The sequence below is a fragment of the Manis pentadactyla genome, chromosome 4, assembly GCF_030020395.1.
Source record: "Manis pentadactyla isolate mManPen7 chromosome 4, mManPen7.hap1, whole genome shotgun sequence".
Classification (NCBI taxonomy): Eukaryota; Metazoa; Chordata; class Mammalia; order Pholidota; family Manidae; genus Manis; species Manis pentadactyla.
In genome coordinates, this window is record NC_080022.1 from 15,409,412 (window position 1) to 15,436,365 (window position 26,954).

Genomic DNA, 26,954 nt, shown 5'->3' on the forward strand with positions numbered 1-26,954 from the left:
TTTTGGTACTTTGTTATTGCAGCCCTGGCACTAATACACTCTGGTAGGAGAGGGAAACCTATGTGAGCCCACCTGACCGGGACTGGAGGTGAGGTCAGTAATGGCTTCCTAGAGGAGGTGATGCCAAACTGAGCATTGAAGGATGGATAAGAGTTTATCACACAGAGAAGTCAGGAAAGAGCATTCTGAGCAGAGGGAAGAATATATGCAAAACTCAGGAGGCGGCAGGAGTGTATGTCAGTCACTCATCCTTTGACTTCCTTGAATTTCCCTACTGCCCAGTCTGCCGGAGCACCTGAGGCCTGGAAACCCATGCTAACATCCTTTGCTCCAAGACAATAGAAAAATAATTTTTACCAGGAGGCCCCATGGGCTCAGGCGGTAACATGCATCATTCTCATCAGCAGGGGGTGCTCACATAGTCATACCTACAAAAGAAGGGTGGCTGGGAAGGCAGCTCTGTGCTGGTGGGGGGCCTACAGGACACACACCATCCAGGGAGGACAGTCACTCGGTACAAGTACTTTATTTCAATACAATAGTGCCACACCAAAACTACAGTAGCACAAAACATAATAATACAAAAAATAGATTCCCTGCCCCAAGCCCCATGTCCACGTACCCACGGAGAAGCCAGCCCTACGGCTCTGCGGGCCTGAGGGGAGGGGGGTCTCTTGGAGGGCAGCTGCCCATCTCCTCAGCCTTCTTTGAAGTTCTGGAGGAGAACTGGGATACTTTGCTTCCACCCCTGCAGGGCCCAAGCCTCCCCCAGCACGCCCTGAACCAGTGAGTGCACTCCCTCTGGCTGGACCCTCAGCCCTAGGACAGGTGCTTCTGGCTGGGAGGGAATAGGCGTCCTGCCGACTGACACTTGAGGGAGGTGGCCCTCCATAGGGACGGCAGAGAGGCGAGGGTCCGGGAGAGGAGGTGCATGGAGGGCAGCAGGTGGGGAAAGCTTACCTCCATGCAGCAGGTGTGGTGGGCTGGTGGCTCTAGCTCCTTCAGCTCCTGTCTGACCTTCCCTTGGAAGAACTACCAGGCCTGCCACTTGGGGACCAGGGGCCACACCTGGAGGTCACTCCCCACACTCCTGTCCTGGCTCTGGAGCTGAGCTGCACTGGTGAGGCAGTTGCTGAGCTGTAAGGATTATGGCTTCCCGGGCAAGGCAGGTGCAGGTGGGAGTGGGGCCTGGCCAGATGGCCTGGATAGCCGGGATGGGAGAGCAGGTGGGCCCTGGCTGCTCTTGATCGGTCACAGGGGCCTGCTTCCCCAGAGGCCTCGAGTGGGCTACAATTAGCTCCATCCTCTAGTATTGTCCTGATTCAACCCAAGGGGCTGGGGGTGGATGGAGCCCAGGGCAAGTTCAGGGGTTCCTCAGCCTCCTGACCTCAAGGCCACTGACCTGCAGGCCAGAGCTCTGGGCTGCACCATGGGGCAGCTCTGTGGGCACTGGGCGCAGGGTTATGGCCTTGCGTTCCAGTCAGGACATCTGAAAGCCTCATGGCGAGGCCCTGCAGCCCCTGGTGGCAGCGGGGAGGAGCTGTCTCCTTGGGGTGGAGCTTGGGGCTGAAGCCTCAGATAAGGCACTAGAGAATGGAGGGTGGGGCTGGCTGCCGTCCTGGGAGCCAGGCCCAGCAGGTGGCAGAGGACCACTCCGAGCTCAGAGGGAGGATTGGGGCCCTATGGGAGGGGAGAGCTATTTTCTCTTTCCTCCTTCCCTTGGGGAAGAGAATTGGCAAGGCAGGCCCCGAAGTGGCTGGGATGGGAGAATCACTGCAGCGAGGCAACAGCCCCCAGGACAGACACTGGCAGCCAGAAGGGGGACGTTAGGAGGACAGCTACAGCACAGCAGAGAACATCTGGTGGGGGCGGCCTCGCAGGCCTCCTGTGCTCTGGATCCGGGGAGTGTGGGTGCCCCCAGATGGGGTCTGAAGGCCCCAACCTGGCCTCGTTCTGCTGCAGCCCTCAGTCCCCTGCTGCCACTTTGGGGATCAGACCTTCCTTGCTGGGGTTCCCGCCGTTGGACTCTGGGGTCAGAGGCAGGCAAGCTGCAAGGGGAGGTGCCGTGGGCTGGCCCTCCCGGAGCTGCCCCCCTCTCTGCCGGGAACCCGTTCAGTAGCTGGGGATGGCTGCCTTAGCCCGAGTGAGGAAGAGGGATGGGTAAATCCAGGGGGCTTCCCTTGTCCACAGGTTATTTAGAAAAACAGAACATAATAAATATACCAATCTTTTCCCTTAAAAATAAGTTTTAAATGCATTATTTCCCTGAAGATTTCCAGTGTATTCCACAATGTTTAAAAAATAGTTTCCCCAAAAATATATCTTTAAAGCATTTGACACAGTGGCATTTGTGGTGTATCTGGCGCTGGATGTGGGTGGGGGCTGTGTCCCTTTACCTTTGTTGGTACGGGGCCCAGAGCTGGTGAGCAACCAGCCTGACACCCAAATGCCCATTAGAGTTGACACACGTGTGCTGGGACGGCAGGGTCTTCACAGGGGATCGAACCTCGGACTACGTTGAGAGCACACACAGTAGGCTCGGTTCCAGCTGAAAACCCTCGGGTGTGGGGTGGGGAGGCCCTGGGGGGCCAGGGGGCAGCCTTGTTCCCGCCCCAGGGGCTCGTCCTCAGCGCCGCCCCCTCCTCTGTCTTGGCTCTTGGTGCCCCGCCCCTCACCAGACTTCACACTTGTGCTGAGGGTTCATGGGCGAGCCAGGAGGGCACTGGAAGTGCTCGGAGAACTCCTTGGAGTTGGAGACAGAGCCGATGACCCGGAAGCGGGAGGGGCTGTGAGGGTCAGTGATGAGGCCTTCGTGGGAGCTCTCGGGCGTGCGGACCGAGCACCAGACCTTTGTGAGGCAACAAAGTAGGGGCCGGGTCACTGGGGGGCCCTGCGGCGGCCAGGCTGCCCCGTCCACGCGCCCCCACCCGGTTCTGAGACGCCCGGGAGTCAGGAAGATCTGCCCAGCAGGTAAGGAAGAGACAGTGGGCGGCAGTGTTCCCCACCCCTGCCTCCACTGTGGCAGTCGGCCCTGTCAGTCAGTCGGCCCTGTCGGTCGGCCCTGTCAGTCAGTCGGCCCTGTCGGTCAGCCCTGTCAGTCCCAGGCATCTGCATTAAATTTCACCTGAACAAAGGATTCTGCCCCCAAACCAGTTTGAAGACCTCAGCCTGAGTGCAGACCACTCACTTCCTGGGCAAGAGAAACCGGCTAAGGGCCTGGCAGCTCTGGACACCAACAGAAGGCTGTACACTGAACACCAACTCAAAGGATAACTTGGGGCATCTTGAGTTTAAGAAATTTTTAGAACCTTAGGAAAAGAAGGGTCCTTAATGATTACCTTGTCCTCTCATCTACCTGATGTGGAAACCTTTTTAATAGCATTTTTGGCCCTTCCTCGACTCTAATGACAGGAAGCTCGGATTCTCACAGGGTGGATGACCTGTGGACGGTCCATGGAGCTGCAAGGTTCTCAAACAGGGGGAACTTGCCGCTTGGCCCTCAGAGCCCTGGAACATCAAGATGGCAGCATGCATCTAGGTTTGGCGTTGTTTCCTATAATGAACTCACCTGTGCAAACCCCAGGAAGAAGAGCTGGTTATTGGTGAGACCCAAGGTGGGCAAAGTCTGCTCAGCCCCGTTCTTCTTCACCCAGTTCTGGTAGGCCTGGCAGGAGAGAAAGCAAAGCCCGGGGTTCCCGTGATGTAGGAGCAAACAGGGCTGCAGTGGGGGACTGGCGTGGGAGAGATCGGGAAGCTCTGTTGGGGCAGAGACTGGTTTCTGGGGTCCGGGCCTCAGCTCTCTGATGGCCCAGCTCAGCCTGGAGGAACCGTCTTCTTTACTACACTCATTCTTCATTTTATCCGCACCTCAAATTGTCTTATCTGTTTAACTACGTAGGGACTTCCTTTCCCCTCCCCTGCCCGCTGACACTATGATGTGAGCTTTATGAGAGCAGGACCCCCATCTATCCTGTCACAGAGACTCCAGTGCCTAAAACGGTACATGGTGGGGAGAAGGCCTGCAGTATATTTTCACTTACTAATGGACTCTAGGCAAGTCACAGAATGTTTCTGGGCTCAGTTTCCTCATCTGTGAAATGGGGGTGGTGACCCCTAATTGTAAGGTGGGTGGGGGTCCTGAGCACAGAGCCTGGCACGTAAGGCCTCAATAAATGGCACCCCATGGCACCCCTGCTCTCCCCACCACCACGAGGAAGCTCTGTGCTGCTCTGAGAGCGGCCTCCCTCTGTTCTCTCGCAGCCTCTGTTTCCTCTCCTTCCAACTCAGCCAACATTTCTGAGGGCCACTCCGGCTCAGGCCTACGCCCACATTGTCTGTGCCATTGTGCTAACACCCCAGTGATGCCGGGGTTAGGAAGTCACAGCCAGGCACACCGAGGCCCAGTTCAGCTGAGTGACTCACTCCAGAGCCAGGACTGGAGCGCAGAACTGACTCGGACCAGTGGCCCTCTTTGCTCCTTCCTGAACTAGCATGGCCTCCCCTGCAAAATGCAAGCACAGGCTGGTCTTCAGGTGGGTCCAACCCAGGCCCGCTCCTGTGCCTCAGTCAGGCCGGACTCGAGCGGAAAGCCTGCGTGTGCCGGGCCCTGGGCGAGGTGCTCTCGCAGACACACAGCCTCAACCTGAACTCGCTGCCCCTGTTCATGCAGGAAGAAGCTGGAGCTCACAGAGCAGCTGCAGCTGGCCCCAGCTTGTCTGTACCGACGCTTTCCCGAGAGGGCATCTGGACAGACCCAGGCCTGGGCCCGGCTGTGGTGGGGAGTGGACCTCTCACCCGATAGGCCGCCTTGAGGCCCCCGTTATCGGCAATGTTCTCCCCAAGGGTGTGCCGGCCGTTCACCGGCTCCCCGTTGACGCTGTAGTTGCTGTACTGGCCCACCATGCACTCGGTCTGCTGCTTGAAAGCCTCCACCGACGAGTTCTTCCACCAGGGCCGCAGGTTGCCGTCCTTGTCGTACTCGCGTCCTGCAGGGTCAGAGGAGGCGCCGGGTCAAGGGGAAGAAGAGGCAAAGCCAGAACCTGGTGCTGCTTATGCGCCTCTCCTCCCAGTGGGCAGTGGGTTCGCATGTCTATCGTCCACCTACCCACCGGCTCTGGGGAGATGCTGCCGGTCCGAGTGCTAAGCAGCCAACACAGGCATAGGGGCTGGGTGGGCGGGGGAGAGAGGACGGCGGACGGTGGTGCAGGCAAGGATGTGCGGGTTTCGGTGGAGCGGGGTCCCTGTGAGGCTGACTGAGGGCCTGCGACTGAGCCCAGAAGGGCTAATGGAGTCAGCAGCTCTGCGGTCACAGGACAGGCCTCAGCCTCTAAGGTCCTGCCTCTCCCTCTTGGGTCTTGGGGTCCGCAGGCAGGAGGGAATGAGGAGGATTCTGGACGTTTGTTGGTGAGGAGGGGACTGACTGCAACTCCCCTGAGTGTGTGTGGCCAGACCAGAGAAGTCTGCTCTCCCTGCTGAACACTAATACCCACCCCGAGTCCTGGACAACCCCAGGGGCAGGGTGCCCACTGATCTGATGCAGTCCTCAAAATCACCAGGTGAGGCTGGAATCATCAAGCCCATTTTACAGACAAGGAAATGGAGGCTTGGAGAAATGGTGGGACTTGCAAAACCATATAATCGGCAGGAGGCAGAGGCAGGATTTGAACCGAGTTCCATCTGTCCCCAAGGCTAAGACACTTGGAAGGGAGTGGAGCAGAAGCAGAAGCAGTGGGGCCAGGAAGCTGATGGGCCCTGTCGAAAGGGGACTCCATGGAACCCATACCTTGGTCATCGAAAGCATGAGTCAGCTCATGGCCCACGACGACGCCAATGCCACCAAAGTTTAAGGCCCTGGAGGGGAGGACACAAAAGTGAGGGCAGTGCCACAAGGGGCCGTCACTTCTCGGCCCAGAGACACAGAGGGGTCCCGTGGGGCTCTGTGGGATGTGACTGCAGTCTGGGTCTCCAGCCAGGCCCCGGAAGCCAGCCGGAGGCTGAGCGAATCGGCTGTGGTCAGCCTGTGTCCGAGGCTCACCACGCACTATGCTGGGTGCTCCACAGGGCCGCTCTGTTCCCTTGGGTCATCTCAGAAGAGTTAGGTACTAGTAACTAACTCAGCATCTGAGCAAAACACGGCTTGGAGGGGGTCCAATCCCTTTGTCCAAGGGCCCCAGAGTCAGCAAAGGGCAGACCTGGGATTTAAACCAAGGACCACGTGGATTTCCTTTATGAGACAGTGCCCTCACACTCCCTGCTCCCCAGCTGCGACTGCTGTACAACACTGATAGAGGGGCACTCCCCTATGCAGGGCTCCGGACAAACGCCATGCCCCTACGTTCCCACTGTGTAGGGACTTCCAGATCCCAGAGACCCCTGGAGGGAAGCAGAGAGAGGAAGGACCTTTGCGATTTCTGTGCAAATCCCAAGCTACCTGGGCCAGTGGGGCACAGAGCACCCAGGGATACTGGCTGGAACGTGGTCAGCTGTGGGCCACAGGGCTGGGCTGAGTGGGGGTCCACTGAGGGGCAGGGGGAGATGGGGCGAGAGTACCAGCAGCATCCTACTTGGGGGAGGAGCGGGTGTAGAATGGTGCCTGCAGGATCCCAGCTGGAAACACAATCTCGTTCTTGGTGGGTGAATAGTAGGCGTTCACCATGGGTGGGGTCATGCTCCACCTACAAGCAACACACATGTGAGAGCTCAGGCACGCTGGTGGGACAGTCCATCCAGAGGCATCAAGAGCCTTAAAAATGTGGATTCCCCTTGACCCCATGCCCAAGGACATCCACAGAAGGGTTGTTTTTGAGAGGGGAAAACCAGAAAACACCCAAATGTCTACAAGGAAGGGATCATTTAAATCTGACATCATACCACACAGTGGAACACTTAGGTTCTTACAAAAAGCCACATGGATCACATGGAGCTATATGGTCATCGGTGATTAAGCTCGAAATGTATCTATGAGCAGTTACCAAAGTGTGATCTATGGACACCTGGTGGGGGCGGGTTCTCAATTCCCTTCTAGGGAGTCTGTGAGGTCAAAACTATTTTCATAATAATATGAAGATGTTATTTGCCTTTCCCTGAGTTGACATTTGCACTGACGATGTAAAAGCAACAGTGGTAAAACTGCTGGAGCCTTAATAGGAATCAAGACACTGGCACTAGGTGTTCAAATGGCCACTGTGTTCTTCACAAGAAAGAAAAAAACCATTTCACTGAAGAACATTCTTGATGAAGTAGCATAATTATTGATTCATGACATCTAGAGCCTTGAGTGCAAGTGGGGCCAAAAGGGAAGCACACAGAGGCCCACTCCCCACCGCACGGAACAGAGACCCACTCCATGGACCACCATTTGAGCTGGAGAGAGTGACTGACAACATATGGCACTTCAGACTTGGGGATCTGGCAGATACTGTCTTGGAAATGAATAAAGGTAGCTCATCACCTCAAGGAAAACAAATGACACCACTTGTTACCAATGATAAAAATGCAAGGTTTCAAAAAGAAAGTGACGTTTCTAGCAAAAGTTAAAATTTTGAGGAACCTCTGTTGGCCACTGTAAACCTGACAGGTTCCCAACACTTCAAGACTCTTCTCATTAGGTTAGCAGTGAAAGGAACAAATACTTATTTCTGGGCATACTGTATAATGAATGTATCACTGTTTGGAAGGTAAGTACAACTTGGTGGACCATTGTTCTCCAAATGACCAATGCGTGATGTTACAAAATTGTGCACGAGTAAAAGATCCATTCTATGAGTAGGACAGACTGACTGATTTTAGTGTAACGGAGTATGAAAAGTTCAAGGATATGGTTTCAGATTCTACAGGCAATGAACCTTTAAGAAATTACCACTTGTTGAGTTTTTGATAGAGTATCAATGAAGAATGTGTTTAAGTGTCAGAAAACACTATTGAGATATCCTTCCCTCTTCCAGCTATAAATCTGTGTAAGGCTAGATTTTCTTTATATATTTCAAAACAATACACGGTAACAGATTGAATGCAGAAACAGATATGAGAACCCAGCTGTCTTCTATTAAGCCAGACTTGAAAGAAATCTGCAGGAAGTAAAACAATACCTCTCTTCTCACTAAACTTAAAAAAAAAAAATTTCTTTTTATAAAATTTGCATAAGAAATGATATAACCTCCACAAACAAAAAAAGCTCTTTGGGGTCTAACAGTTTTTCACAGTGTAGAAGGGACCCTGATGGTACATTAGCAATAAAATATTTGGCCTCTCAATGATTTTTCTTGTGTGGAAGAGAAGGACCAGTAAGGAGTAGAGAGAGACAGAAACTAGACAGCCACTCTGCCTCCTCCAGGGAGCCCTCAGAGATATATTAAGGGGTGCCTGAAGCCACAGAATGAGAAATTGAAAACATTTATATTCTAATAAGCATGGATATGTCAATGAGTAGGAGACAATATTTAAATAAAAAATTGTAAGCGACATTAAAAGACTTTAGATAAATTCGGAACCTTGTGGCAGTACCTATGCCATATTCTGGAGATAGAAGACTGCCTTCCTATGCGTTGAAGGGATACCCTGGTGGAAGATGGGAAACTTAACAGGAAACAGAGATGTTCAGACCCCTGTTGTCCACAAGAGGGCACCAGAGGCAAGGAGAAGTTGCATTAACCTTTTGGTTAGATTTATTCTGTGGTTTTAAGGGCATGGTGGGAGCTTAGCCTGAGAACTAGTACTAGGCGGACTATATCTTAGACTGTCAAAAAAACCAGATACTAAGTCTCACTCCAGATTATTTTAAGAAGGTCTGGGGGACAGGCCAGGAAACTAAATGTTAAAAGTTCTGATGTGCAGTGAGGTTGGGAACCACAGCTGTTGGGGGTCCACCCAGCATCTTCCCTAGCCGAGGGCCTCTTCTGTGCCAGACACTCCCCAGAAATTCTCAAACTTGACTGTCACACTAGCTCCTCCCATTCTATCTGTTTACAATGAAGCTAAAGCTCCAAATGCTGAAGTGGAGGAGCTGGCATGTGATGCCAAGTCCACTCAACTCCGGAGGCCAGGTACTCTGCCAAGGGGCTGGGTGCTGGGCGCACACAGACTAGGGGCGAATCCCAGCCCCTGGCTGGGCAACACTTCCTGGGCCCTTGGTTCTTACCTGAAAAGTGGAATAACAACAACCCACTCCTTAAACAGTTATATCTGGCACATGGTATGTGTGCGAGCTCAGCCCAGGGCACCCCTGTGTGCTGGGAGCCGGCACCTTCCCAGCAGAGGCCCAGGGACTCACTGGTCTCTGTTGGGAGCTTTCCTGAGCTGGTCAGCAGTGACCCTCCACGAGAAGTTGAAAAACCGCATAGCGTTCTCGAAGTAGAGGTCTGGAACGGCGGTGTACTGGGCAAGAGAAAGCAAAGCCACAGGATCAGAACGCGACCAGGATGGGAGACATCTCTGCTCCTCAAATGCCAACTGAGAAACTGAGGCCCTACATGGTAAAGGGGTCGGTCTGCAGGTCAGCGGCTAGAAGGGAGGCTCGGGGCTGCAGGCTTGGGCTTTGCCCTCGGCCCTCGCTCCGCTGGGGCCTGGCACTCTCTCCTCAAGAACACACTGAGAGCTTCACCCACAGCCTCCCAGCACCCGGCAGTGTCACGGGGCTAAAGGAGGCCCCTGGGCCTTCAGCAGGAAGTAGCCCCAGTACTGTCCAGCAGAACTCTCTGTGGTGATGGACATGTCCTGTGCCTGCGTGGTCCAATAGGGTGGGTGTTACCCACATGTGGCTACTGAGCAGTTCAAATGTGGCCAGTGAGGCTTTTAGATTTAATTTTAATTGATTTAGAGTACTTAAATAGCCATCTGTGGCTAGGAACTACCAGAGTAGACAGCACAGATCTACCGATCATAAATCAAGCTAGGATCTATGTGAAATGTCAGGGGACAGGCATTATTGAAAATGGTCCTCACCACTCAGCCCAGCCTGTCAGCTCTCTTCAGGTGCAAGGCTCTCCCTTAGATCGGCTCCAGAGCTTTCTGGCTTCTGTCAGGGCTCTGGTAAAATGCTGGGCCCGTGGGGGCAGGACTGATCCTGTGCGCTCTGCCTGGGCTGTCTCCAGGAGGCCCAGGATCTTGAATCAAGACACCCTGGAGCATCTTAAATTACTCTCAAGGAAAAAGGCTGCAGAATGAGTCCCATATATTCAGAAGTAATTTTCTTAGGTTTTAAATATAAACATGATAAGAAGTTGTCATAATTGCATAGATATCTGAAGTCACAAATTTCAATCACAAGAAGATATGAAACTTCATCTTTCAGGGCAGAAGCACAATCCATTTAAAGAGTGATCTGCCAAATGATCTAACCTCCAGGGATTTGTCAACTAGCCTTGTTGCCTAAATTAAGCTTAAACGTGCATTTGGGATTTAGGTTACTTGTTTTCCATTAGCATTTCAAGGACCAAGTGAAAAGTCCAGGTTTCTCAGGGAAGGTAGGGGGAGGACCCAAGAATTGGAGGCAACTCAGGGGACTAGGAGGAGGAGTAGGGCTCCACTCTTCTCCCCACCCCCACTGATGTTTTAGGGACACCACTTCTCTGTGCACCTCATAGGAGCTGCTTGCCTTCATTGTTTCCCACTCTTTAAATGGAGCTAACCACTTTCAACAGGGCACATGGTCTCTGGCTGGCCCAGGAGAGGGAGACCAGGGAATAGCTTCCTTTTGCCTGATCCATCTCCAGACCCCACACACCAGCATCTTGAGCCATGCTGACCATTGTGGTGCCCCACAAAATCCCATCAGACTCAGCCTGCCTCTGTTCTTTCCAAGTGGGGCCTCCCAGGGGCATTTGGGAATGCAAAGGGGCAGGGTGGGAGCCACTCACGTCATTGAACACTTTGTCGAGCTCCTTGGGTTCCATGATAAAGTTGGGGTAGCCTATCATGTTGTAGATTGCATCTGCCTGGACAGGAGAGATACAGAGGACAATGAGCACCCAGCAATGCTGGCCAGTATCAGCGTCTAGGCCAGGCTCTTCCCCACTCAGGGTGGTCACATGTCTTTCTGGAAAGATTCCTCTCTTACTTAACCTCTGCTTATCCTTTGGATCTCTGCTTAAATATCACTTTCCAGGGGAAGTTTTTCCTGACCAACACCGACTGGATTGCATGTGATCCTTTACTGTCTGTTAGACATGTCATGTTTCCCAGCATTTTCCCTGGTACCCTTAGTCATTAATGCAATCGTGTTCAAGGCAGTCCCTCCATCCTGCTGAACTGTTCACTTCCCGTGGCAGGTCAGCACCCGTGCCGTGCTCTTCAGATAACACTTGTCTCTCCTCAATCCACCCTCCACTGTCTGGCTGCTGCCCTCTGCACATGAAGCCTCTATAGCTCCCTTCAACCACCTGGCCAGCCTTACCTTTTCCTTGGCTGATTTACGAGTGTCTTCATCCATCCACTTCAGGGTGCTCAAGCTTTCCTCAAATGCCTTCTTGATCTCCAGGATTATCTCGCTGGCCTGAGGAGACAGAAGCTGAACCAGTAAGGTCTGGGCCCTGGGCAGGCACCACAAGCAGAAGAACGATGCTGGTCCGGGGACTAAACTCAGGTCTCGGCTCAAAGCTCCTAGGTGCTGGGCTGGGAAGGGCAGCCTTAGCCATGCTTCCCCCACCTTGCTCCTCAGACACTAAAATCCTGTAAGACAAGACTGGACCTTCATAAACAGGGCTCCAGGGTCAAATATGCTTAGCACAAGCTTTGGGAAAGCTGTAAATATCTCTTTGCTTTGGTACTTTCCAGAGTCTTAAATATATAACATGCACTGTGATTCCTTCTGGAGAGTGCTTGAAAATGTAGCCTTTCAGACATATTGGACAGAATTCCTTTTTGATAGATTGGGCTTTAAAATCTGAAGAGCTTGAGCTTCTGAGAAGCTGCCCTTAGGCTCTAGATGAATGGCCATTCCTGAGGACAAGTACGTCACAGGAAGACCTGGAGGCAGAAGATTCTAGAGCAGGGAAGGTGGAGTCTTGAAGCAGAAAGAGCAGAGGGGCTGACGGGCAGCCAGAGCTCACCACACAGGTTCTGCATCAGCTGCTCAAAGGCAAGTCACGTAATAGATTTGAGTCACTGTTTGCCATCCTTTGGAGATAATATCTACATAATTAATAATAGTAATAAAAACCATTACATAGAAGAAATGGACAACTTTCTAGAAAAATGCAGCCTTCTAAGACTGACTCAGGAAGAAACAGAAAATTTGAACAGACCAATTACCAGCAATGAAATTGAATCGGTAATCAAAAAACTACCCAAGAACAAAACTCCCGGGCTAGATGGATTCACCACTGAATTTTACCAGACAATTTAGAGAAGACATAATAGCCATTCTCCTTAAAGTTTTCGAAAAAATAGAAGAGGAGGGGATACTCCCAAACTCATTCAATGAAGCCAGCATCACTATAATACCAAAACCAGGCAAAGACACCACAAAAAAAGAAAATTACAGACCAATATCCCTGATGAACATAGATGTAAAAATACTCAACAAAATATTAGCAAACCGAGTTCAAAAATACATCAAGAGGATCATACACCATGATCAAGTGGGATTCATCCCAGGGATGCAAGGATGGTACAACATTTGAAAATCCATCAACATCATCCACTGTATCAATAAAAAGAAGGACAAAAATCACATGATCATCTCCACAAATGCTGAAAAAGCATTTGACAAAATTCAACACCCATTCATGATAGAAACTCTCAACAAAATGGGTTTGGAGGGCAAGTACCTCAACATAATAAAGGCCATACATGACAAACCCACTGCCAACATTATACTTAACAGAGAGAGGCTGAGAGCCTTTCCCTTAAGATCGGGAACAAGACAAGGATGCCCACTCTCTCTGCTTTTATTCAACATAGTACTGGAGGTCCTAGCCATGGCAATCAGACAACACAAAGAGATAAAAGGCATCCAGATTGCTAAGAAAGAAGTCAAACTGTCACTGTTTGCAGATGACATGATACTACAGATAAAAAACCCTAAAGAATCCACTCCAAAACTACTAGAATATCTGAATTCAGCAAAGTTGCAGGATACAAAATTAATACACAGAAATCTGAGGCTTTCCTATACACTAACAATGAACTAATAGACAGAAATATCAGGAAAACAATTCCATTCACAATTGCATCAAAAAGAATAAAATACTTAGGAATAAACCTAACCAAGGAAGTGAAAGACCAATACTCTGAAAACTACAAGACACTCAAGAGAAATTAAAGAGGACACTAACAAATGGAAACTCATCCCATACTCTTGGCTGGGAATAATTAACATTGTCAAAATGGCCATCCTGCCTAAAGCAATCTATAGATACAGTGCAATCCCTATCAAAATACCAACAGCATTCTTCAACGAACTGGAACAAATAGTCTAAAATTCATATGGAACCACAAAAGACCCTGAATAGCCAAAGCAATCCTGAGAAGGAAGAATAAAGCAGGGGGGATCTCACTTACCAACTTCAAGCTCTACTACAAAGCCATAGTAATTAAGACAATTTGGTAGTGACATAAGAACAGACCCACAGACCAATGAAACAGAACAGAGAGTCCAGATATTAACCCAAGCATATATGGTCAATTAATATATGATAAAGAAGCCATGGATATACAATGGGGAAATGACAGCCTCTTCAACAGCTGGTGTTGGCAAAACTGGACAGCTACATGTAAGAGAATGAAACTGAATTACTGTTTAACTCCATACAAAAAAGTAAACTCAAAATGGATCAAAGACCTGAATGTAAGTCATGAAACTATAAAGCTCTTAGAAGAAAACATAGGCAAAACTCTCTTGAATATAAACATGAACAACTCCTTCATGAACATATCTCCCCAGGCTAGGGAAAAAAAAGCAAAAATGAACAAGTGGGACTATATTAAGCTGAAAAGCTTCTGTACAGCAAAGGACAACATCAGCAGAACAAAAAGGCATCCTACAGTATGGGAGAATATATTCATAAATGAGATATCCAATAAGGGGTTGACATCCAAAATATATAAAGAGCTCATGCACCTCAACAAACAAAAAGCAAATAATCCAATTAAAAAATGGTCAGAGGAGCTGAACAGACAGTTCTCCAAAGAAGAAATTCAGATTACCAACAGACACATGAGAAGATGTTCCATACTCCTAATCATCAGATAAATGCAAATTAAAACCACAATGAGATTTCACATCATACCAGTTAGGATGACCACCATCCAAAAGACAAACAACAACAAATGCCGGCGATGATGTGGAGAAAGGGGAACCCTCCTACACTGCTGGTGGGAATGTAAATTAGTTTAACCATTGTGGAAAGCAGTATGGAGGTTCCTCAAAAAACTCAAAATAGAAATACCATTTGATCCAGGAATTCCACTTCTAGGAATTTACCCTAAGAATGCAGGATCCCAGTTTCAAAAAGACATATGCACCCCTATGTTTATCACAGCACTATTTACAATAGCCAAGAAATGGAAGCAACCTAAGTGTCCATCAGTAGATGAGTGGATAAAGAAGATGTGGTACATATACACAATGAATATTATTCAGCCATAAGAAGAAAACAAATCCTACCATTTGCAACAACATGGATGGAGTTAGAGGGTATTATGCTCAGTGAGATAAGCCAGGCAGAGAAAGACAGGTATCAAATAATTTCACTCATCTGTGGAGTATAAGAACAAAGCAAAAACTGAAGGAACAAAACAGCAGCAGAATTACAGAACCCAAGAAAGGACTAACAGTTACCAAAGGGAAAGGGACTGTGGAGGGTGGGAGGGAAGAGAGGGATAAGGGGATTAAGGGGCATTACGATTAGCACACATAATGTAGCGGGGGCACGGGGAAGGCAGTATAGCAGAGAGAAGACAAGTAGTGACTCTATAGCATCTTACTATGCTGATGGACAGTGACTGTAATGGGGTATGTGGTGGAGACTTGATAATGGGGGGAATCTAGTAACCACAATGTTGCTCGTGTGATTGTATATTAATGATACCATAAAAAATTACAATAATATAATAGCTACCATTTAATGAGCCTTATTTTGTGTCAGGTGCTCTTTATGTGTGGTATCTCATCTGATCTCCCTCTATGGGATGGGCACTGCCTCCTCCAGGTGGAGGGTGATGTGAGGATACTGTCCCAAGTCGCCCACCCAACCAGGAAGTGCTGGATCCGGGGTCTGAGCTGGGGTCTGGCCATCTGTGTGCACTTAGCCTGTCACCCTCCGGGCCAGAGCTGTTCTGCTAACATTACCTCGCCGGGTCCTTTATAGCCCATGGGGTTAGAGATAGGAACAAGTTCTCTGTGTGGCCATGAGGGTTAAGCCGGATGATACAGATAAGGTACCTAGCTGTCAAGTTCACCAGGGGCCCTCGTGTGCGTGAGGTCATAGTCTCTGTCCAAGGGGGGCACTTACTATGTTCTTGCTGTCCTCGGCGAAGGTCGCTTTGACAAACATGGGGCCCAGCGCGAAGCCTAAGTTGTTTTCCGTGTCGCTCACACAGAACTTCCAGCGAGGAAGACATGTCTAGAAAACACAGGACGGAAGTTACTTAGCCCCAGTCCTTTTTCTTCCCACCCTGTTTGGGAGGTCACACCAGCTGGGGCCTGTGCTTCCTTCCAGAACTTCAGAGAGACCTCTTCCGACCCAGTGGAAGTTATTTTAGGCACTGGACCAAGAGGCCACAGAATATCCCTCAACGCCACATTCACTATTTCCCGAATGTCGGGCTCTGTGCACAGCGCTTCCCAAACAGCACCCCATCGAGCCGTCAGAACGAACCTGGGAGGCAGGGATGACAGGCCTGACAGATGAGGAGACAGAAACCAGCAAGGGGAAGTCACTGGTCCCTGGCCCCGTGGTGAGGAGTGTTACTGCGGCTGAACTCCACCAAGCCCGACCCCACGCCCATCCCGTCTTGCCCTGCCTCCTCGAGGAGCCTTGGAATCCTGGTCACAGAGAACCTTGGGAAGTTCCCTGCCCAGCCTGAGCACAGAGAGACCTTCCCAAAAGGCCAGGACCCCAACCCCACAGGAAGCCTCCTAGCGAAGAACGGGCACAGTGACACTGCAGGGCTTTACATGTTCACCTGTCCTTGGCCTCACCCACAAGCCCACTGGCCCTGGAACAGGCGCCCCGGGGGGCTGCAGCCTCAGGGAGTCTGTGCCCCTGCCCCAGCAGCTCTCTGGGAACAGAGACAAGTGGTGGCCCTGCTCCTGTCAACCCCCCATGCTGCACAGGAAGTGGAGTCCTCTGAACTCTGAAGAACAGGTGGTAAAAACCAGCCGGGCTCAAGAAAGCCTGCTTTCTAATAGCCTTCAACTAAAAAACAGCCCAAATGCCCATCAGCAGGCAGGTGGATAAATAAAATATGGTATTTTTATACAACAGCACGCGACTTGGCAACAAAAAGGAATGAATTACTGATATACACAACCTAGATGAACCCCACAGCCATCATCTGAGCAAAAGAAGCCAGCCACAAAAGACAGAGCATATGGTCCCCTCTACACCCACCTGGGGGTGCGGGACTGGGGAGAGGATGGAAAGGGGGAGGAGGGAGCTTTCTGCTCAGAGGACACTGGAAAAATAAATGGCTGATGTGATGTTCTCTATCTTGATCGGGTGGTAGTCACACAGGTGACTTCATCTGTCAAAACTCACTGCACTGTGTACTTACTGTATGTTATTACTGTATATGTATGTACTTACTGTGTATTATTACATTATAATGTATGTAAATGATACCTCAGTTACAGAAATTTCTTCTAGGCAAGAAGGATGAAAGGAAGTAATAGGTGCCAGCCTTCTCCAACTTTAGCAGCCCAGATTCCTAAGCTTTCACACTCATGTGTCCATTCAGATGCCTTCCCCACCCCCAACCCCATGTCCACCCCTCCTCAACTTCAAGGCCAAGGGCTGGATACAGGCTGTGCTTAGACCTGGCTAAGGCTGAGCAAGTAGGGGGTCAGGAGCAGGCGGAGGCCCCAGGCTGTGGGGGCTGAACCGTGGCCAATTCCTACTCACCGTCTTCTCAGGAGATTCTTGGCATAACCCATTCATTCATGCGTGCATTCATGAACTGATTCCCAGAGATCCCTGAGCAGCTACTCTACACCCTGAATGTGCTAGGCCTTTGGGACCAAGAGATGATGGCCAGGACCCTTAGGGGGCTCAGTTGAAGCGTCCAGAACAGCCAGGGGGAGAGACAGACCCACACCAAGAATAGGCGCAGCAGCTATGATAGCAAATGCTTCTCGAGTGTTTGCTGGCCACTGGGCTCTATCCCGTATGATCCTCATAACAGCCCACAAGGTGGGTATTCTGCGTGCTCCTTTTACAGATAAAGAACGTGGTGTGGAATGCTTTAGCCTTTAGAACAGATTTTGTGGGGATCCCCTTATGTGATCCCAGACAATCCTCTGGTAAGCAGAGCAGGGATACACTCCCCCTTTGCACAGATGGGAAGATCGAGCCCCCTCCTCCAAGGCCATGTGGTATTTCAAACTCAGATCTTCTCATCCAGAGTTTGGTGCTGCTTCCTTATGCCACGTTCCCTCTCTGTAAGGATGGACAACTGGACACTCTACCCAGTTCACAGTTTGAAAGTGTTTTGTCAAATGGTGGAAGTCAGGAATGATCTTAAACAACAGATGAGAAAACTGAGGCTCAGAGAGGTACAAGGTCTCCCCGAGGTCACACAGCTGGGATGTGGCTTTGAGTTGTGCTGGACACAAGCTGGACAGACCTGGCCTGGACCCAGAAGGAGCTACAGTCGGGGTGGGGAAGACTGAAGAATGAAACATGAATGAGCAGCACTCTCAGCCCCTCAGCCCTGGGGCACCTAGCGAAGCCCCACCTCCCCTGGCAGAGCCCCTCACCTCCAGGGTCTCCCAGCTGCCCTGGATTCTGCCAAGGCCTCTCTGTGCCCCGATGGCCCTCGGCGCCCATGGTTAGAGCTGCACTCTGCACTTTGAGCCTGGCCCAGGGAAGCTCACTTGTTCCAGTTATCTATTTATAATTGTGGTAAAATACACATACGATTTACCTTCCTAAACCACTGTAAGTGTACAGTGTCCAGTAGTGTTAAGTATATTCACATAGCTGTAAAACCAATCTCCAGAAATTTTCATCTTGCGACTCTGACACTATCCCTTAAACAGCTCCCCATTCCGCCCTCACTGCTCCCAGCCCCTGGCCAGCACCAGGAAGCTCTGTTTTCAGTGTTGGTTCTCACAGGTCAGAGACTGAGCAGTGCAGAGCTGCGAGGAGTGCGCTGTGGAGTCAGAGAGCCCGCTCCCCACTTAAGAGCAACAAGTCCCTTCCCCTCGCTGAGCCTTGGTTTCTGCATCTGTAAAATGGGATGGTGATAACAGTTCCTAACACACACAGCTGCTGTAGGAACTTGGCAAGGTAATGCCTATAAAAGGCAAACATCCAGTAATTATATACTTATTATTATTATTATTAGCGAGTAGCTGAAGCTGCTGGAAAGTTGCAGTCATCTATACCTGGATGTGAATTTGAGCTTGGCTGCTTCCTTGTTGGGTGACTTGGGAAATCCCTTTGCTTCCCTGAGCCTCAGTTTCCTCATCTGTATCCTAGGGGGTGAGCCACAATGCAGGTATATACTCCACACAGAGCTGTCACCCTGCTTATCGTCCTGGTCACAGACGAGTGCTCATGAGGACAGAGTCCATGCCTTGTCACATCTGTGACCCAGCAGCTCACACCTGCAGGTGGGGCAGGAAGGCGGGTCAACAGGCAGGGCGGCCAACTCTTCCCCGTGTCCTTCTCTGCGGGGCAGGGCTGGCTCTCATGGCTGAGGCCCCAGCGTGTCTGGGAAGCCCCTTGTCAGGAGCTGGACTTGTTCGCAGCCACCCTCTCCCTCAGTTCCTCCTTCCTGACAGAGGTGGAGGTATGTGGAGATGGGACAGAAAAGGAACTTTTCCCAGGGTGAACCCAGGGCTGGAGGCAGGCGCCCACCCGCTGCCACCCTCCACCAGTCCTTATCAGATGGCCCACTCCCTGACCACTGGGAAGGGCCAGGGGGCAGGGTCCAGCTGGAGCTGCTGCCAGTCCTCTGGGGTCTTGCGAGCTGCTGTGCTGGGTGGGGCCAGCAGCATGTGCTGGGGGGACTTGGCACCCCAGTCTCTACTGCTCTGTAGCTGGGGCCCTGGCTTGGTGTATTACACCAGCACATAAGGGGTCTGATGAGTGTCTGCCACCTCCCTCAGCAGATGCAGGCTCTTGGGCACAGACCCCATCTCACCTGTACCAGTATCCCCACTCTGGGCTCAGAGCCTGGCGTATGGTGGCAGATGGTCACTGAACACACACCTGTGGGCTGCCGAATGAGTGACTGCTACTTTCTTGAGGAGGAGCTGGAGGTGGCTGGCTGGGGAGCCTTCCATGGATGGAGGTGGGGGTCGGGGAGAGGGGAGCCCTGGGGCTTCTGAAAGAACAGATCCTCAGGGGTTATGGTGGGGCATCTGAAGGTGCGAGACCACCTGGCCTGGGCCTGGGTGAATAAGGTCAGTGAGCACTCCTGTAGTCTTCACCATGAGTGGGTGCAGAGCTTAATGTTTACAGGGAAGAAGTAGCACTATTGGGGTCCCCTGTGTAAAGCGGGATGGTACTCAAACCCACCTTACAGGGATGTGAAGATCACATGAGTTACACAAGGAAAGTGCTTATTGTCATCACCACTGAGGAGTAGGAAGAGGAAAGAAGCCGACTTTTGCTGTAAATTAGCTAAATTGCTAAGACTCTACCCTTTAAGATTTATTGTAGTCACCACCTTCTAGAAACTTCTGTCCACCCCCAGCTGGCTAGGTCCCATCCTATGCACCAGGGACACCAGGGCAGACCCCTTCAATAGCCTTCTTCATTCTCTGCCTGCCACCTACCACCCTCAGGAGTTCCCGGGCCCTGGCAGGGACCATGGTCAGGGAACACGGTAGGCGCTCAGCACGTGAATGAGAATGTACAGCCAGCAGGCTCACCTTCTTGGTCCCGTACATGACTTCCATGAACTTCTCATCAGCATCCTGAAAGCGCTGATCAAGGAAGGAACTTGTCTTCCGCACCAGGTTCCAGATCATGTAGTTGTTCAGCAGGCTGGGGCAAGAGGACACCAGGCAGGCTCAGAAGCACGGGGGTGGGGTGGGGGAGGGGGCTGTAAGCGCCGCAGCACCTCCCCCACTAACCTCCTGGGGGTGCTCAGACCCGGCCTTCTGATTCCAGGCTCCTTCCCCACCTGCCCCAGTTTGGCTGGTTACTGCTCTCTGAGCACATGCAATGTCAGCTCTTCAAGAAGGGCCTGGGTCTTCTGTTGAAAACCCCTTAGTGTCTAGTGCAGTGACTTGTACAGTGCAAACGCTCAATAAATGTTTGTTACTTAGCTGCTTTTTATCTGGAAGCTGTAAGCAGCAGCTTGGAGACTTACCTGGGTGGTGTGTGCTACTGGGCTGCAGCCAGGAGAGGGAAATTAAGAATATGGAGGGCAGCTTTTTAGGAAAAGCTCTGGGCAGCCAGGCCCAGGTCTCTTTGAACGAGAGCCCTCGCTGCCCTTCCCCAGACACACAGAACCAACCGTCTTTGGCTGTGCTCCCCTTTGCAAGGAAGTCACCTTAGCCCAAAGAGATCACTCCAGTTGAGTATCTAGCCTCAAACTGGAACCAACCTAAATGCCTGGCAACGGGGGAAGGGGTGATAAATAATCTTATATGTACTCATGGAATACTATGTAGCCATTTTCCTCATCCACCACATGGGGACACAGCCCTTACCATGTAGGGCTGTTGTAGAAAAATGAGATCTGCAGAGGGTTGATATAGGATATGGGGAAAATGCTTATGATGAAGGTCAAGTGAAAAGTAGACTCTACATGTAGTCTCAGGGATGGGAAAAAAGGAACCATGTATTAGAAAATTCATCTCTCTCTTCTATACATGCTTTCTTTACAAATACACCCCCCCCCCCATAAAATCAGTAATAGTGTTTTGGGTACTTCTGACTTTTTCTCTATTTCTTTGGTAGTTTTTAAAAGTTTGTACAACAAATCTTTAAAAAAAAAAATCATAAAAATGAACTACAAACATTAGCTCACATTTACTGAGCCCCATCCCACATCCAGACACTATGTTGAAGCCCCTCACCAGGGTGCTGCACGCAGCCAATACCCTCACAGCCCCACACGGCAGGGGCGGAGCCCTCATGTGACCGACATGGAGAGCGGGCCTGAGGAAGGCTCAGAAACTCGTCCATGGTTTCCAGGCGGTGTGCGAGGAGCTGACATCTGAACTGCCTCTTGTAAAAGGCAGCCCCCGGGTCCCTCTCCCTGGGTCAGGGTGTCAGCTGCTGCCCCGCCCGTCCTGCCTCCCTGGGCACCCTTACCATCTGTCAGTGCTGTTGATGAGGGTGGACACCTGGCCGAGGTACTCTTTGTCATAGACAACGACAGGCTCAGATTCATTGATCTCCACAGGGTAGAAGATGGTGTTGAGAAAGGGCAGCCAGTTGATGGCGGGCGCCAAGGCCTGGAAGGGAAGCGACAATGTAACTGGCTGGGCTGCTCCTCCTCAGGGCCTTGGTCTCCGGGGTATTGTTCTGAAGGCGGCGCCATCATGCCTTCTGCCCGTGGACAAAGCAGAGCGCTGGGCGCTGCCTGACGGTGCCCTGGGAAGATGTCAAACTAAGGCTGGCTGGCTTTTGTCAGATATGCTGGAGACAGAATTCTAAGGCGCCAAACACCAGACTTGAGCACGACGCAGAACTAGGTGGGTACGGGGAGCCGTGGTCTCGGGACTTCAAGCCCTGCTTGTGCTCTGCTCCCAGGTGCCACTGCAAATGACCCACATGTCTTCTCTCAACTGGACTCATGCCAGGCCCAGGCGGTTGGTATATTATGCCCCCTTTATTGATGAAGAAACTGAGCCCAGACAGGGCCGCCACAGAAAAGTGTGTCAAATCAGGAGCTAAACTGCCTTGGTTCATCTGCCAGCTCTCTAACTAGCTGTGGGACCTTCAGTACACTGGTGAGCCCCACTGTGTCTTGGGGTCTCATCTGAAAAGTATCATCACACAATAGAACCCACCTCATGGGATTAGTGTGAGGATCAAACAAGGAAAGACTGTTCTACACACATGGCCTTCTGTAATGGCAACTAGCATCCAAATGACCGGTCTATACGGTTGGCAAATTCAAGGCAGCACTGTAATGTGTAAAGTACTTTGGTCCACAGGTGATTCTTCTCAGGCATGGGATCTGGGAAAGCAAGCTGAGGATGAAAACCCTCAACAGGAAAGGAGAAGCCCTCACCTCAGCTGATGCACACCCAGGAAGCCAGTCAGCTTTATTTTAAAATAAATTAACACAAGCACCAGCCACCAGGGCTCCCTTCCCAGAAGGCATACAGGCCTTGCATAGCTCAGCTCCAGGCCCACCCTGACCGCAGCGGCTGTCCACAGGGTCTCAGTGTCCACACCCAGCCTTTCCACTGCCCCCCAGGCAGCCTCCAGCCGTGCCTGCTGAGCTCTCTCTCCGGGTTCCAATGATTGTTTTGTTAGTGTTTTGATTTCAAAGTTACAAAATTTTGAAAACAATTAATGGTAAAATACACATGACATAAAATTTACCATCTTCACCATTTTCAGTGTACCATTCAGTGGCATTAAGTATGTTCCACATTGCTGTGCAGCCAGCACCACCATCCAGCCACAGAGTGCCTCTTGCAAACCTGAAACTCTGTACCTATTAAACGTAAATCCCCCTCAGGGAAGCCTCCTCCCCCAGGCCTAGATAGCCACCACTCTCCTTTCTGTCTCTAAGAGATGACTACTCCAGCCACCTCAGCTAAATGAACCACACAGTATGGCCCTTTTATGAGTGGCTTGTATCACTTAGCGTAACGTCCTTAAGCAAAGTTACACAGCTTTTGAACAGTCTGCCCTAGTCCCACTTTCCCCGGGTCTTGTTATTTGTAGTTATTTTTTGCTGTATAATTTTAAAGAAGGCAACATTTTTCAGGATTACATAAGCTGTGTTACAGCGGAAATGCCTGCATCAATCACTTAGAACGGTATCTGGCTCTTAGCAAGTGCTCCGTCAATATTAGTTACTGTAATCAGTGGCAAGATCTGAGAAGGGGTCTGAGCGTCTCTGACTCCAAATTCTGTTCTCTGTTCCCTTGAAAAGGGGCAAAATGCAAGACAAATAAAGGAAGTGAGAGATGCATTACAAATGGCCTTCATGTGGGAGGATCAATCAGTAATGTAAAATCAATATATAACATCAGATGAATCTATAACCTGTTGGCAAATACCTATAATGCCCTCAGTGAGGGGAAGTCAAAAAATCTTTAACTTGACAGCTGCTGAATTTGTAGATGAGCTACGGTGACTTTCCTGAGGCCACATAGTGAACTAGTGACCGTGCAGGTTTATTACTTATTTTGGGGGGGCACTGTGTCTGTTTTTGGATTATAGTTGATATACTGTGTAGGTTTAAAACCCAGTCTCGCTCATGTATTTTAAGGGCAGCTTGGTGGCTGGGAAACAAGGACCTCAAAGGACAGGAGAGGGCAGCTCCTGCAGGCAGTGGTGTGCTGGTAAATGTTAACAACTAGCTCTCAGTTGGGGGTTGATTTGTACTCCCACCATGACCCACTGCAAACTACCTGCAGAGTTGGGAAGGGCTGTGCCCAGTGGCAGACACATCCCTGCCCACCTGGCAACAAGATAAGCTGGGAAGATAAGAGTGAGCCCTGGATTGGAGCCCCCACCACAAAGGAGAACCAGTTCTGGGCCCTCGAGCCATTTTGTCATCTTTCTGTAAAATGGGGAAAACAATCCCACTTCCCTGCCCAAGGCTGACAGCTCAGTGTCTCGTGGAGACAGCTTGCTCAACCAACCAGTTTCCTTTCTCCCTGGCTGGTCTGTTCTGCTCTCTCCTCCTGGCACGAGGGCCTCAGGCAGGTGACCTCTGGGGCTTCTCTTTAACATTTCTCTGGCCACAAAACTTGGAGGTATCCACGTGAGATGGTCAAACAGGGCTCAACACTTACAGCTACCTACCTGCATGACCTACTGGCAAAGACTGCTGGGGAATTCACCAAGTTTACAAAATGTCATTGTTTATACAGTCAATGAGACCTTCATAGTCGGCAGGCAACTGGAACTCTCTGATCAGGGTACAGATATCAGGTGGTGACAAATCCCTATGTACTTAACACAAGCCTGCTCCTTTAGGGAGAGCAGGTGCTCTGTGCAGGTAAATTCCGGTAACTCTGAGGTCAGGTGTGTGCTGAACACCAGGGTATTCACATTTTCAGTCTTGCCATCGTGAATGCCTAAACTCATGTGCCTAGGTCCGTCTCCATGGACTGGGCTGTTTCAACTGGAGAGGACATTCCATTTGTGACTCACATCCTCTGGGGCACATGGATGAGCTCCATTTTCCACACCCACGGCCAAGGAGTACTGCTGGTTGCCACCAGCTCCAGAAGGCTTGCAATATGGGAGGAAAAGGAAGATGCCATCAGGCTTTACCTCCACTGGGGAACTTAGAGCAGAGGCTGGGGCTCATTCCCAGACAACTTTTGGTGTGGAAAGTCCTAGAAAGGAATTTTCAGGTTCTCAGGCCCTTGGAGAAGCAAGGGAAGGATGTTTGATTCATGGCTCTGAATTCAAACTCTGCTGGGTCTAGCCTGGATCCACTCTTTACTTCAGCAGGGCTGGCCTAGAGCCACACTGTGAAGGCTGAGTGCCTTTCCCCGAGTCACCTGTAATATGGAAAGAAAATCAAGCTTCCAGATACCAGGGAACAAGACAATCTCTGTCAAGGGCAGAGTGAATCAACTTGGTTTAGTGCTGGAGTCGTGGGCTGGCATCACCAAGAATAAAGGAAGAATGTAATGCTGATCACTACCATCCATGTGAATTGCACATGTCAATTTACAAAGTGAAATCTCACCCTTTGCCTCATCTCTCCCTCTCTCAACCCTGTGGGCAGGCCAGGACACTGGGCTTCCAGAGTCCAGAACTTCTTTAAATGCTAGACATATTATTTTATATGTACATAGGCCCACTTCTTCTGGGAGATATTCCATTGGTTTCAACCTGTTCTCAAAGAACTCTGTGACTCAGAGTTAAGAACCACGATACCTTGTGAGGGCAGGGGCTGCCTCTAACTTTCCATTCTGGAATGGAGGTGTGAATGAGCAGGCAAGGCCCCATTTTACAAGGAAGGAAACCAAGGCTCAAAGATGGAGATACATGACTTGCCCAAGGTCACACAGTTCACGATGGGGCTGGGCTGGAGTAGTCTTCCCACTCCAAGCCTGGGACTCGCACTGTTCCAGGCCGCTGCCTCTACTGAAACCCTCCCCTGCAGAGGGGAGGGAGCTCTGCAGCAGGGAGGGAGGAAAAGCTTTTCCTTTCTTGCACAGAGGAACAGAACAAAAGCACTGGTGAGAAGGCACCCAGGGGGAGCCTGGAAGCCACGCTCAGGGCTACTGTGCCTTCTGTGGCTGAGACGTGGGCAGCTGCAGCAAACATGCAAACAACATCTCCCTCAGCCTCCTGGCCTCAGAGCGGAAAAACAGTGCCAGCTGGTGTGCACACAGGCTGCTGATCTCCGTAACAACCCACCTGCACCACGTACCGTCATGTCAATGTCTCTGGGGACCTAACAGGCAGCTGGTGCCCAGAAGGAGGCTGTCTCTCCTCATCCCTAGCCTTCGCCTGGGCTGCATCTCCACCTGGGCCACCTGGTCTGCCTGGCTGTAGCGCGTGCATTCGTTAGACGCACCTTCCCTGGCTTCCCCCTACTCTGTTCCTAGTGACCTGCTTCTCCAAGCGCTCAGCAGGGAGTTTGGGAGATTGTTTCCTCCTCAGTGTCCCCCCCTGGCCTGAAGCACCATCGGCAGCCCATCAGCACTTCTCAGAGGGAGGAATGAAGGAAGAAAGAGGAAGGCACCTGGGTGTGCTTCGAAGGAAGAAAGAGGAAGGCACCTGGGTGTGCTTCCTGAAAGGGGAGGAAAGGAGCCAGACTCTGAGGGATGGGCAGGACTCGGCTGATCAGAAGGTGGAGAAGGGAGGGGACATCTTGGTAGAGTCCCAGTACAAGTGCCCAGACATTCTCCCCAGTGGGGGAGCAAGGCCGAGCCAAGTATTCCTAGGTGATGCTTGGCCAAGGTCACTCTGCTGATTCTCCTGTGATCCCAGGGGTCTGGGATAAGACCGGACACCAACACCCCGTGGACAGGAAAGACGGACCTGGCACACGATCAACTCACCTCCTGCAAGTCCCAAGCAGACACCAGGGGGCAGCCTCTGGCAGAGGCTGAGCTACAGAGGGGGCATCAGCTCCTCAGTGGGGGAGCACTGTTACAGAGAGTAACCCCACTACACCTCCAGGAGGCTGCCAGGGGTCAAGGTCAAGAGCAGAGCTTCTACGAGCCAAGCCTGACTCCAATGCTCAGCTCCCCAGCTATTTAGGCAGTCTTGAGGCCTTGACCGTGTCACTTAAACCCCTTAGCTTGGAAAAGGAACAAGTGACCATAGAGGCTACCCTTCACATTTACCGTTTGCGGCATCCCAGCCTCTATGCGCTTGGTGCACGAGAGGCCGCAAACTCACAACCCATGGGAGCTACTCTCACGGCCAGTCTCCCCAGGTAAATGCTGTTACAGAAAAGCAGCTTGGTGTGGGCAAGAGGCTAGTTTTGGAGTCACTAGCCTTATGGTTTCAGCAGCAACTTAACCTCCCTGAGCCTCAGTTTCCCTATCTGTGAACTGGGTTGTACCATCGGGTTGTTCTAAGGTTCTGATAGGTGGGTGTAAACCCCCCAGCCCAGTGTCCTATGTCCTGAAGCCCTGTGGCTGCCCCAGCCTCCCCATCAGTCAGAATTCAAGTTAC

General features: G+C 51.0%; 1 protein-coding gene and 1 long non-coding RNA gene across 3 annotated transcripts in view; both read right to left on the reverse strand.

Annotated features, from left to right (window-relative positions):
* Positions 1-510: 510 nt before the first annotated feature.
* ECE1 (endothelin converting enzyme 1) overlaps positions 511-26,954 on the reverse strand; it is a 116,488-nt gene continuing 90,044 nt past the window's right edge. For both annotated transcript variants that reach the window (XM_036914559.2, XM_036914557.2), the window contains exons 9-19: positions 21,432-21,574; positions 20,039-20,153; positions 15,450-15,560; positions 11,390-11,488; positions 10,854-10,931; positions 9,269-9,372; positions 6,564-6,674; positions 5,783-5,850; positions 4,795-4,985; positions 3,569-3,664; positions 511-2,848 (exon numbers count right to left, since the gene is read on the reverse strand). In XM_036914559.2, coding sequence (XP_036770454.2) covers positions 2,672-2,848; positions 3,569-3,664; positions 4,795-4,985; positions 5,783-5,850; positions 6,564-6,674; positions 9,269-9,372; positions 10,854-10,931; positions 11,390-11,488; positions 15,450-15,560; positions 20,039-20,153; positions 21,432-21,574 — 1,293 coding nt within the window. In that variant the 3' untranslated portion in view covers positions 511-2,671. The remainder of the gene's footprint in view (positions 2,849-3,568; positions 3,665-4,794; positions 4,986-5,782; positions 5,851-6,563; positions 6,675-9,268; positions 9,373-10,853; positions 10,932-11,389; positions 11,489-15,449; positions 15,561-20,038; positions 20,154-21,431; positions 21,575-26,954) is intronic.
* LOC130683313 (uncharacterized) lies at positions 23,458-26,944 on the reverse strand. The gene is made up of 2 exons (XR_008996913.1): positions 26,049-26,944; positions 23,458-26,013 (listed from the first exon to the last, which is right to left on the reverse strand). It is a non-coding gene; the product is annotated as an uncharacterized LOC130683313 (long non-coding RNA).